This window comes from Ambystoma mexicanum, chromosome 14, assembly GCF_040938575.1.
Source record: "Ambystoma mexicanum isolate Mex_15411 chromosome 14, UKY_AmexF1_1, whole genome shotgun sequence".
Lineage (NCBI taxonomy): Eukaryota > Metazoa > Chordata > Amphibia > Caudata > Ambystomatidae > Ambystoma > Ambystoma mexicanum.
Window position 1 is genome coordinate 140,095,405 of NC_090940.1, and position 13,310 is coordinate 140,108,714.

Genomic DNA, 13,310 nt, shown 5'->3' on the forward strand with positions numbered 1-13,310 from the left:
AAAGTTGACTAATTGTGTTTAGGTTAGTAATTATCTAGAGTGAAGCTATATTAAGCAACCCATCCATCAGTATAGCATATACTGCTGATCCTATCTTACATAGCCAGACTGACTCTTTTTCTTGCCTGAAATTGTAGCTAGAAATCTTGACTGTGTTAGACTGTATGGCTAGCAATTATCTTGATAATCTGTGTTTACCATCCACTACATCTGAACAGCTACTCTATTTCTGCATGTGTAACTAACACTTAAGCTAATCATTGAGTAAATCATAACAATTTCACTTCTCACTATACTGCTCACTGCTACCTAACACAATGCTGAATTTCACTCTTCGTAGTGCATAGCCACGTAGACTCTGTTGGTGTACACATACACACAACACACAGATTGATTGAAACAATGTGTTGGCCCCACACCTGTATGACTTTTTATATTACAACCATGCATATCTAGCATATAAATTAATTTTATGCACGCACTACTGCATAGCTACCTCATTGTTTTGCCTGTTACCCATCACATCGATTCTATTTATACAGGCATCCATAATAACTGTTTAACTGAATATGAATACATGAACACCTACTGCACAGTCATAGTACTTTGCGCTTAGCATCTGCATGATAGATTTACTCACTTCTACACCTGCTTAACTACTGCATAGCTCTATCATGTGTCTACATCCCTAGCAGTTAGGTAGATGGAATCAGTGCTTGCACCTCTGCAATTCCTGCAGACTTATTACTGCTGCCTATATACCTAGAACATAACTAGTTTGCTTTTTGTTGTGCCTACCTACCAAACACATACAGGCTTTACATACCAATCCCCTAAAACCTAACTCACTGTGCTATCCCAATAAAATTGTAGCTTGTGGTATTTCAACTACAATGCCAACGCATAACTGGTTGGACTCATCATATCTGTCTGAACAACCAGCACCAAGTTAAGTCAACACACCTGGTATACCTCTTCTGTCATAATCATCCCCATCTCACTGAAACTAGGCCCCTCACACAAAGTGTATCAGAAACAAACAATTACTCAAATTCTGCAATCATTAGAACCATAGCTGCATACACTGCTACACTGAAGGAACCCTTTCCGTAACCTGACCCAATGTAAAATCATCTCATCTGCATAGTCTACAAGCCATATGCCTATAACATGCTCGGAACAGTCCCATAATTTCCCAACTAGCCTTTGTCACAAGATAAGGAAACCCTTAAAATAACAACCACAAGCGCAGGCACTAAGAAAATCAAAAGGTATATATCACCCTTCCCATCTGTTCCTAGCTCATCACTCCCTCCTCCCGATACTCAATCACTAAGTGAAAAGATGCCTAGAAACCGAAAATATAACACAATCAACCCAGTGCCTCACCTCAAGAGACCATTGATGGCTTTTATCCCCAGATACATCCTCCTGAAGCAACCACATTACTATGACCCAACACTGTTCCGAGAAACAGGACTTACCAACGAGCTAACATCCTTGCCTGCATTTACCCCGACAGCCATTCAACCAGCCATTCAACCAAATCAGTCTGCTTTGTTTTGTAAAAGCAACTCTATATGATAAATTAAATTACAGGTAAAGCTCGTCAGCACATGAAACATCCACGTTAACACCCTTCTGCAAATATTTTCACTGGCGAGTATGCACTAGAGTGCATTTTTCTGAATACAGTATCAATCCCATCTAGAGCAGAGGTCAGCAACCTTTGTTTCTCCAGCAGAGAGATTGTGGAAGTTATAGTCCAAAACATCTGGATAGCTGTAGATTGCAGACCCCTCTTCTAGATCATGTGAATAATTACTCCTATGAATAGTGAACTATATGCCCAAAGTATGAAATGACAAATGATAGCAGACCATAATCAGTTAAACATAGTAACAAATTATGAAAATACTCACTAGTTAGGTATATACACTTGTTTTAATTTACTCTCTGCTTCAGCTGCTTTCAATCGTTTCTAAAAAGAAAAGAGGTCACATAATTAACAGTTTTACCTTCAAAATTTGACCTTACCTTGGACACCCAGCAAATTTCAAAGAACAGATACTGCTTAGTTCCGGACAAGGTTGAAGTCAAATAGCCGTGGTTCAACTATGCAGCTCAACATTTATGGTGCGGGAGTGGGAGCAGAATTTATAATGATTCAACTCTGAACAAAGATTGTGTAATGTGCCATTTACTCATTTCCCCCTCTATGATATAGTGCTAAATAGTAGGAAAAGGAATTACAACAGAGTATTGGCCAATCTCCTCAGGCACAATAAGAACGCTTAATTTGGCTGCAGACTAATTGCACCATCTCTGCTGCTCTCAGTTTCCCCTCTCAGACTGGGACAAGTGTTCTGCTTTCATATTATATACATTATAATTTATAAATTACAATAAGTAATTAACAGTGGTAAATGGTCAGCACATTTTTATTTAAAGTATTTTACAGGCAATTTTGTATCTGTGTTACATCCCACAGCAGATGTACTAGATCTTATAAAGGCAGATTATCACAGATCATACTTTCCAAACTAGCGTAGGTGCCCATTTTATTCTTGGGTTAGTAACAGGTTTGTAGAACTTCAGACTTTGCGATTAGCCACCCAACTGAACGCAGCCAAGTAACCACATTTATGCAGTGAGCATTTTTCCACGTTTGACTGTGTTGGGTTTGGACGGGTAGAGGGAAGTGGGGGGTAAAACAGGAGGTGGGCAGAACGGGGCTGCACCCCATAAAACACCACTGTAAAATGCAGTGAAATGTCCCAGTTGGCCACACACAGGGGCAACCCCTTCCAGCTAGGGCTTTGAGCAGGTAGAATTCCACATACACTATTAAATCGACTAAAGAAGTAAGCATGTAAAGGAGTTTGCTTTTGATTAAGGGGTTTCTATTATGTATTCAATGTGACCTTTCAGATAAATAAACAAAAACACATTGTAATGCTTTCATACCCTAGAAATGTCTGTGAGATATTCCTTTTCAGCTCCTCACCTAGCATATTGCCAAAAGATAACAAAAGGTAATGTGTATATATTTCTAAAGAACATCTATTAATTCACTGATACATTTATACATTTAAAATCTATTTCTTTTAGAAGTGTTACAGTTTCTTACCTGCTGGACGTATCGGTCTGTTGTTTTCCACATGTAATAATATTCTATTATACTGGTTAAGGACTTCCAAGGTAACTTGTAAAATAGAAAAATCAGTGTTGGTTAAGTTGGAGAGATGGACGCCTTCTTGGAGATGTGCATTTTTTTGTTTTACAAATTGTTAGGGGGTTTCACAAAATAATATAGTCTTCCCTGAAAAAGTAGGTGAAACGCCACTAAGCAGGAGACAAAATACTGTGGGGCCACCACTATCCAAACCAAACTATTGTGTTGTTATTGTACCAGCCAGAACTATTATTGGTACAGAAACTGAAATACAGAATAGCCTGAATAAGTGTAAAGAAAATGTAAACCACATTCTTCTTTAGCACTGTTAATGAATAAGGCATACAAGAATCGTGGGTGCATGAAAATGGTATCCAGTCATTGCATCGAATACAAAGCATTGAATGCCAAAAGCATCGAAAAAAATGAATTAAAAAAAAGCTTTGAATGCATTTTTTTCAAAGGTAAAGGTTTTATTTCAATTACAATGGGTTCTAAGGGGTAAAAAAACAGGGTTTGGGGGGAGGACCCCCCCATTAAAAAAAATGATGAAAAAGAAAAAGCCATTTTGTGCTTTTTTTCGTTGCTTTTTTCTTAGATGCTAAGGCATTCAATGCTTTGGCATTCGATGCAACACCATAAACCATGAAAATGCCAGTTTTAGAGGCTGATAAAAATGATCAAGCAAAAAGATACAATAAGTAAAAGACCTATCGTATCTTAGAATGCATTTTCTTTAAAAAGAACACCAGATTTTAAATACTCACAAAATCTTGCTGTATGTCTGTGAAATCTTTTCCATATTTTTCTAGTGCTTCTTCAAAGAGGTTTGCTTCTGATGCTGACCACTCCTCCATTTCGTCCCTGCATAGGACTGGTCCACCCTGAGGCACTAGCGCAGAGATTGCCTTTGAAATTTCATAGAGATTCCTGTCCAGAGTATCCATCGCGTGAAACTAAACATTTGTTGAAAAGAAAACAAATTCTGTACTCAATGAATGAACAGTTACATTAAAAAGACAAACATTGTCCAATTCCGGAATTCTGAATCAAGATGTAAAGCAGTACATGTAGTAAACTGGATATGCACATTTCTCAATTCCTTCAGTTCCTTTTATCGGTCTACACGGGTGGTATATTATGTTGACACTAGGTAGAGTGGATCAAGACAAGGTGAGAAGACTGATCAACCAAACATCTTATTTCCCCAAGTCCTTTCGGTCTAATGCTTGGGACAATTCCCATTGTTAGGGAGAATTCTCAGAAATGTGCTAATTCCTCTCTACCTTAAGGACTAGAATTTTTAACCTGGAGAGAGTGAGACCCTTTTTTCCCACTTTCTCATGTATTTTAATGTTATTTTGAACTCTGTTTCTTTTGGTCGTGGAGTCTGACAAACTCCATAAGCATCATCTTTTTACATTGTGTTACACAGCACCTTCGGTGCAGTGGCACAGGGAAGTCTTTTTGATTTCCCAAAGGGTTAAATACCTTCTCTTGGATAAACTACTGTTTCCAAGAGCAGTGAAGTACAATTTACTTCACTCGCATTGTAACTTTCTAGACCCAGCACACACTATCTTACAATAAGGTGCTGGAGGGGTTACTTAGTATCCTCTTTGTCTAGCTTCTCATGTAACACTTTTATGTTACCCTTTCCTCAATGAATGGCTGGTGGCAGTGGATTACTTTTTACTACCATGGTGCGCTTTTACTGCGGGCTGCGTTCGCAGCTGCAGTAAAGCACCCAAGGCAGCCATTTTTGTCAAAATGGCCCCGGCCTTCTTTTTTCGCCATTTCTTTGTGGAAAGGTCCTTCTTGAGATTTACTCTGCGCACCAAAACAGGTTTGGTCCCTTTGTTTGTTTTGGCTTTGGCCAATCAACTCCAAAGTAAGCCACCTCGACATCCTCTCGAAGCTGGTTGAAATTCCACTGCAGTTGCTGCTGGAACCAAATAGCCAGGGAGAGGAACACCAGATCGTGTGCGTTGCTTTTAAGCTGGCCAAGAGCTCCATGAAGATCATCCGGCCTCCCAGGAAGCAGGACTGACTGAGCCTGAGCCACCTCAGCAGAGTAATGGACCCCAGATGTAAGGAAAGCCCATCTCGACAGCCAGGAACCGCGGTGTTGCTGTTTGCGGTAGACGCAAGGAGCTGAAACACCAAAGTGCCACTTGTTTGAAGATTGCTGGTTGCGGTCAGTGACCGTCCGAGGCCTCTCTCTTGTCCCAACAAATGAGGCCAAGAAACACTAGGATCTGCAGAGCTGTACAGGAACAGAAGCCATCTGCTGAACTTTTCTTCAACCTGAACGTACTGTACAGTCTAAGAACTTACCTCTTGTTGTGTAACCTCACTTGTCCTAATAAGAGACTTGTCTTGGTTTCATCTGTAGAGTTGCTAACTGCTTCTTTACCTTACAAGCCTAATCAGCTTGTGGCCCTGCTTTGATTTCTTCTATTCCAACAAGACTTTTAAAACATTGTGCAAGACTTTCTACTTACCTGCAAGAAGTGCTTCAGTTCACCTTGACTTTTGCTAACTTAACATTGGCTGGCCTGGCTCCCTGAATGACTCTTATCTCCTCTGCTTATGTGTTGTGTCTTCCTTCCAGGAAAGGGTTAACTGGCTTTGGATTGGGGGTTATAATTAAAGTACGTACCTGCTTAAGAATACTTGCGTGAATACACGCGTCTTATTCTGAAACCTCTTTTCTTTAACACTCCTCTCAAGAATATTCTAAATGCAACAGTGATATATTAATATCCCCAGCACCCTAACTATTGAAGTCACCTGAGGGTGTAGGTAGTGTCTGTGGGCCATTGTAAATGGGTATTTAGTGATTTAGAAAAGGTTTATTTGAATACTTGCTACTATGATTCTCAGTGTAACTCCCCTACAGCTCACATTGACCCCTCTTGAGATAAGCCTGGCTGCTCAATACACTACCAACCAGTGTAGTACAGACTTATACCAAAGGTTGTGTTCCCATTGCCAGAAGGTCAGGGTTGTTGTAGTGCACCCAAAGGGTACTGCATACAATCGTGCCTAACACCCATGCATGAAATAATTGTGAGAGAAAGCAACCATGACCTCTAAAACAGGCGAAGCCTGTGAGGTTTGTTAGGCAAGATTGTATGCAGTACCCTTTGGGTGCACTAAAACAACCCTGACCTCCTGACAATAGGAAACCAACCTTTGGTATAAGTCTGTACTACACAGGTTGGTAGCATGTTGAGCAGCCAGGCTTATCTCAAGAGGGGTCAATGTGAGCTGTAGGGGAGTTACACAGAGATTCACAGTAGCAAGTATTCAGCGAGAGACTTAAACGGGCATGTTAGGAAGTTTCCCTGCAACATTAAACATCGCCGGTCAATACTTTCACTTACCTGCTTTTGTTTTACAAAGTAGGTCACATTTGGTCTCAATTGTATACCTTTATTTTTCTTTTTTAATGGGGCGTTTCGGATACAACACACAAATATACACATTAATGATAGTCTCTTTACTCCCAGAAAAAAGATTGGGAAAGACACATTTCCTTATATAATTACAAATGTGAAAAAGTACAGAAAATGGTACCCTGTAATTCTTACACACAACAGTGTTAAGTTTCCTCAGACAATAGAATATTTTCATTCAGGTCAAAACATTTTTTATTTACTTTTAATCATTAATACTAAACATAATCGCAGAGTAAAAACAAGTTACTCATTGTCGGGACTTCTGTACTTCTACCCCATAGTGCCCTTTAATCCACAGTTGCTTAGCCGCATCAATTAAAAAAGATAACTGACCCACCCTGATCCATTCAAGCACGGTCCCAGGGGGAATGGCCAATATTTGTATTAAAGTGCATACCGGCAAAAGGAAAGCCATATGGAAGATAGGGAACTATGGACTAGGAGTAAAGTAGACCATGCAGTGAGAAATCTGTTCGTACTGCAGCATACAGTCCCCTTTCCTCTACTTGTGGGCGATTGTTAATGACACCCTGGAAGGGTGGATGGCAAAGGAAAATAGGCGCAGCAACCATCAGATGAAACAACTGAAGATGCTGCATATAACTGTGTGTCTAAATTGGGAGTCCATTAACACACATTTATTCACAACTCTCTGGTCATTAATAATTGCCAACTCCAGCCACTTGTTAAATTCTCGTATGTCATCCTGGGCCCAGATCAATAGTTTGTTTTTCCTACTTAAAATACCATTGTGCATTTTCTCCTTAGGTCCCAGTTGGTTATGGGATGTAAATTCCACTGTGGGTTTAGCATGGTCGCTTGGAAAACCATTTCAAATTGTAAGGTGGTTTTCAATCATCCATAAATCTTCAGAGACAAAGATGAAATCAATCAGATGATTTTGTACCGCTCCACCAGGTATCCCAGTAATAATTCCCATTCTCCTGCTTACTAGTCACCACACACAGATGCAAACTATCCAAAAAGTACCACCATCTCTTCCCTTTAGCATCCCGAAAGGTGCTTTTTTGTGCTATGCCAAGAGTTCATTATAATACGATAGTTTAAGGCAATTTACATTAAAATTGCATGCCACAATAATGGAACCTGAAAGCTGGAGTTCCCTCCAACTCGTCAGTATTCCGTCAATATGATCTAGATCTTCCATATAGTGCCATGCTCAGGGGGTGTGCGGTGGGTATAACCAGAGGCTCCCGATATGGTATAGATATCAAAGCCCGGATCTCATCAGCAGATGAAAGAATGAGCTCTCTTATAAAGGTGAGAGGTTATAGTTACTCTTGCCATGTCCCACCTGCCCCAGTCGCAAAATTCTATTTGAGCAATGTCTCTGGATCCAAGCATTTTTAAACATGATATCTAATGTAAAATTGCCAGGATCATGGATCGATTTAGGAACTTGAGGTCCGGGTCTGTAAAAATTGCTTCCATAATAAAACATTCCAAGGGCCCATTCCAGACTTCAGCTGCAATACCCTCTCTCAGCCATGATATTAGATACTTCCAAAGTACTTGTTCCTCGGTCATCTAAAATTATTACACGTGGGGGAGAAGTACCTTTATTTGTGAGGTTTAGACATGGTTTTTCTTTATTTGTGTCATGAGAATTAATTGAATATCCACTAATTTGGTTACAATAACCAGTACTTCATTAAAAAAAAAAAAAAAAAAATACACTTCCTCCTTTTTGGGGATGGATTCCAACAAGAGAGTCCCAATACTGTGTAATTGCTCAGAGTTCTTCCTAACTTCTACTTTTAAAATATCAAATACCTTTACCAACGAGGATAGCACAAAATTCAAGGTGGCCAGTGTATGTGGCTCCACAGTTCTCTGAGGGTTGGAATATTCGATAGAACCGGAGAGAAAAGATGAATCATTTACACCCGGAACAATTACCCCAATCGCGGAATCAAAAGGTTCTAGAAAGCTCAATGGGAAGTATTGGGAAGGGCCATCTGCAGATTGAAGGGTATCTACTCCTTCTCCTACGTAGTCTGCTCGCTCAGGGCTAGGGGCAGAAACAGCTAGGGTTCTCTTATTGTCATCGTTGTTTACAAAAGCAAATGTCAAGTTCTCGCTCACTTTTGGTTGCAGGGGAAATATTCTCCAATTTCTTTCTGGATTGATGAGACATTCAGACAAAAATCCAGGCTCAGCAAACCCTCAGACGGATCATCCTGGTAATGCATTATGCCAGCCATTTCAGGGATTGGAACGAGGCTAGCTCTACGGTCCGAGGGAAAATCGAACTCCTTACAGAGTGGTTCAGTTTCCGAAAGGGGGAACACAGCACATTTTTCAGCCGAGACTACTCATCTTCCATGGCTACGCAAATTCATTTTCTTTCTTTAATAGATCAGCCACACGCCATTCAATTGCTTCCAGAGTCCGCTCCCACAAACTCCAAGTCCCGACACCTCTAGCCCCAAAGCCCAGAAACACACAGCTTGCGCTCCGCACGTGGAAGAAGACTTTATGGAAAGTGCAGACTCTGCCTCCAGCGATCAACAGCCAGCGAAGACATACTTGGGGACAGAATAAGCAGCAGAGTCTCCCCACGGCAAGCACGGAACACACAGCTTGCACGGTCTATAATCCACCAGATAATGATCTTTCGACAGCTCTCACCACTGGGAAGTATTCCCATATGTGACCAAAAAATGAGGCGATGGTCTAGTATCTTTTGTCCTTTACAGCTATGACTTCAGGGCTTTGCTGAAATTGAGACTTTGCAGGATTCTCTCTGCATTTGACTTGGCGTGAAGGAAGAATAGCACAAGATTCATCTCCTCGTTCCAGTGAAATCCCATGATCACCTTTGGGAGGTGGTTTGGGATGTGAAGAACCACCTTCTCATTGCGGGAAAACCAAAATTGGGGTCTTGAAATAGAGAGCCTGCAGCTCCCCTATTCAACAAGCAGAAGTGACTGACTAGAAATGCCCTTTTCATGGCCACAAACTTCACGTATGTTGAGAGCACAATGTTGAGATCCCATGGGGAATGCTTCAGTTTGATCTATGCAAACAGACCACTATGGCGAACAAGGAGGACTCGGACTACTGACTGACACGTTCAAGGGTGTTTATTAAAATTAAAAGAAAACACCTATATTGCCCCCTCTCTATGAGGGAAGTTCCCTATCTGGTAACTAAAAACTAATGATGCTTGTCAAAAGAACAGTCTTTAGTCCAAATCCTATTCCACTAACTGGCCCTACCACTTTAAGAACACAACAAAAAGGAGTCGTCTGGAGCAATGGCCTCTGTCTTTGGCTTCTGAATGGCCCAATCACTTGCATCTCAGTTGGTATGTACAAAGCTCCTCAGTATCCCAAAAGATGGTTCATAACCTCTCTGTAGGTTCCGTTGTCAAAGGGCCTCATTAAAAGAATGCCAGTCAGGGAAAAATGTGCCGGTGGGGGTTACATGACTTACCTCCAGCCAAGAGCTGGTAACTCGAGTCCCCACCAGCATTAAACAGACGGTATTTATTGCTCCACTTTTTCAGGTGCCGGAAATACAGTCAATTTCCCCCATGAAGTCCAATAGGACTCCATGGAATTGGGAATTCCTGGTATTTCCACTGCTTGTAATATCCCAGTAATAACAGGATATCAGCAGGCAGAAAAGGTAATACTGTTTGGTGGTATCCCGCTAAAATTACCAGCGGGATACCACCAAACTTGGAATGACCCCCCAATGTCTTTCATACAGTTTCCTCTTCCTTAGGAATGTCAGGGTTTTTCTCATACACGTTCCAAAGCCTTGACTAGCTGCTTGACACCCTCTTGGTTCCCTTTCTTTACAACAGTTACGTTTGGTGGTTTTCTGACTCTTCACAGTTCCCTGGTTTTCTATTTGCTTTGTTGCAACTCGGCTTGCGGGGGGCGTTTGCCCCCTCAGGTTTGTCGGGCCCCCGTAACCTTGCCTGTGTCCCCAGCCTTGGCAGTCTCTTAACTTATCGGGCTCTGTGAAGCCCTGTGGTCCTTTGCCAGGCTCACTTTCTCCCTACTCCGATGCATCAGGGTCCCGAAACCTGGTTAGCTTCCCCAGCCTTGGCAGTCATTTACTGTTTCAGGGCTCTCCGAGGGCCTTTGCCCCTCAGACAGGCTCACATACTGTGCTCAGGTTTATCAGGCTGCCGTAACCTACTTGGCTTCTACAACCTGCACAGTCAAAAGATCGTATTTCTTAATTGTGTTCTCTCACAGGGAGCATCCGCTTCTCTGCTGCTGCGCGTCTCAGTGGCAAATGCACTTTTTGGGCGGAGCTCTGAGATCTTGGTTCCCCTCAGTAGTCTGGTCTCACAGTCGATTACTGGGACTCCGGCCCACCACAGCACCATTATGGTCGCACCACCAGATGAGACTGTTCTGCTTCTGCCTCGTTCCGAACCTGGGCTCCCCAGTCAGTCAGCACACCAGCCATCCAGCGTTCGACTAGCGGTTTGGTCGCCCTCCGCTTCGCCGCTGGTTCTGCCCAGACGCCTAGGGAGAGTCTTAAGGAGTGGGCTCATCTGCCTAGCCTCACAGGGGATGACTCCCTTCTGGGGAGAAGGAGAAATTACTTACCCTAATGTTCTTTCTACGGATTCTTCTACTGCAGATTCCTCAGATAGATATCCCCTTCCAGCTTCAGCTGCTCAGAAAAATCTTCGACAGGGGGTTTAGTTGGTCTCGACTTGGCTCTCGATCGTTGCTATGCCTTGACTCAGTGCTCGATCGTCGGCTCCGGACGCGATGTCGGGCGTCATACACATACTGCGTCACTATGCCCCATACCTCAGTTCCCACCTTACACACAGCCTCGCCCTTACCCCCCAACCCCGGAGCCCAGCCACTGCAGAGGAAAACCAGCAGGAAAACGATGGGCAACTAGCCAACAGAGGATTAGAAAAACAGGGATCCCAAACAGGATAAGCAGAATTTTAAACATGACTTTCCTGTTAGGCAGAGTTTGTATACAGTACCCTTTGGGACCACTACACACAACTAGGACTACAGGTGTAAGCAAAACCAACCTTTGGTATAAGTCTGTACTACACAGTTTTGGTAGTGTTACCGAGCAGCCAGGCTTATCTCAAGAGGGGAATGTGAGCTGTAAGGATGTTAAACAGAGTTCTACAATCACAAGTATTCAAATAAACTCTTACACTCAAGGTTTCTTGGTAAAACACGTATTAATTTATTTCACTGTCAGTTATAAAACATTCACTAGAAGGAGGCAATCTATATTACACACAAATATACTTCAGTACTTTATACTGTACATTTCTGAGGCATTTATACTACTTTGAAGGTGGAGCAAAATGGCATTCAGAGTACTTTGAAGTAGGAGCAAAAAGGCATAGGTTCATAAGAGGATTACAGTTACTATTAGACAGTGCAAATACTTTGTTCACCAGAGGAGTTAATTCAATGCAATATGCCAACCCAAAGTCAATGGGCTAAAGTCTTGTATAAAATAAAGCCGTTCTGATAGTTAAACGGAAAAGTCTTTGCCAAAGTTCTCAGAAGTAGTTTGTAAAAGAAAGAATCATATGTTGGGTCACAAGTGGATTAGGCCTGCAAGTTGGGAAAGTTTCAAGCACTTTCACCGCAAGAGGTAAGTACCATCATTCTCGTTTCACAGTACATTTCAAATGAAGAAAAAGATGCAGCAATGGACTTCTGTTCCGGGCAGTTCCTGCAGATCTCGCTGTTCCCGAGTCTCAGTCGTGTGGACAAGAGGGAGGACGTGGGGGACTCCTGCACTGCACTGGGACTGGTCACAAAGCTGGCAACTGGCAAATCTTCGATTCCAGTAGCTGTAGTAAAGCACACAAACTGGTGTCCCTCTCCCTGGTTATTCGGTTTCCTGCAGCACTCTGAGGAAAGTCCAACCATCTCCGAAAATGGTATCCAGGTGGCTTACGGATCGAGATGATTGGTCCCACCAACTCAAAGGGAGAAGTCGTCCTTGCAGGGCTTCTCTGTCGAGATGAACTTAGAGATTTGGACCTGCTGCAGGGCTTCACCGGGCAAACCAACAGTCCAGGAGTTGCAGCAGCCGTCCTCTTCAAGCTTGTCTTCGGTTCTTTCGTTCCAGTGGTCGACTCTGCCTACCAAGCCAAGAGACTCACCTTTTTATCCAGTTTCCTCCCATTAATTCCAGCCTAGCTGCCACTCACCCAGCAGGGTGGCTGTCCTTGCCAGATAGTCAACCAGCCAATCATGCCAGAGTGCATTTGGGTCTCCTAGGAGACTAAGCACAGGGATTTTCGGGCACCTCCCTCACTTCCTGCCCACCCCAGACACTCAGCAGTCGCCAGAGGCGATCTTCAGTTCTGAAGCCCACCGAAGGCGATGAAACAAAGGGACCAAACCTGGTTTGGCGCGCAGAGACAAACTCTAGAAGGACCTTTCCAAAAAGAAATGGCGAAAAAAGAAGACTGGGACCTGTTTAAACAAAGGGGGCTCAGACGCCATATTGAAAAATATGTCTCACGCGATTTAACGCTACTGGTGTTCGCGGTCGGGAAGAATCATGGTAGTTTGTTGTAAAACCACTGCCACCAGCCATTTTGCGAGGAAAGGGTACCATTTGACTGCTACATGAGTTTCTAGACACAGGGGATACTTGGTAACCCTTCCAGTACTCTATAGTAA

General features: G+C 42.6%; 1 protein-coding gene across 3 annotated transcripts in view; it reads right to left on the reverse strand.

Moving 5' to 3' along the window:
* Positions 1-13,310, reverse strand: part of MTA1 (metastasis associated 1) — a 1,118,686-nt gene that overhangs the window by 599,109 nt on the left and 506,267 nt on the right. For all 3 annotated transcript variants that reach the window (XM_069638739.1, XM_069638738.1, XM_069638741.1), the window contains 3 exons: positions 3,943-4,131; positions 3,131-3,205; positions 1,923-1,981 (listed from right to left, as the gene is read on the reverse strand). In XM_069638739.1, coding sequence (XP_069494840.1) covers positions 1,923-1,981; positions 3,131-3,205; positions 3,943-4,131 — 323 coding nt within the window. The remainder of the gene's footprint in view (positions 1-1,922; positions 1,982-3,130; positions 3,206-3,942; positions 4,132-13,310) is intronic.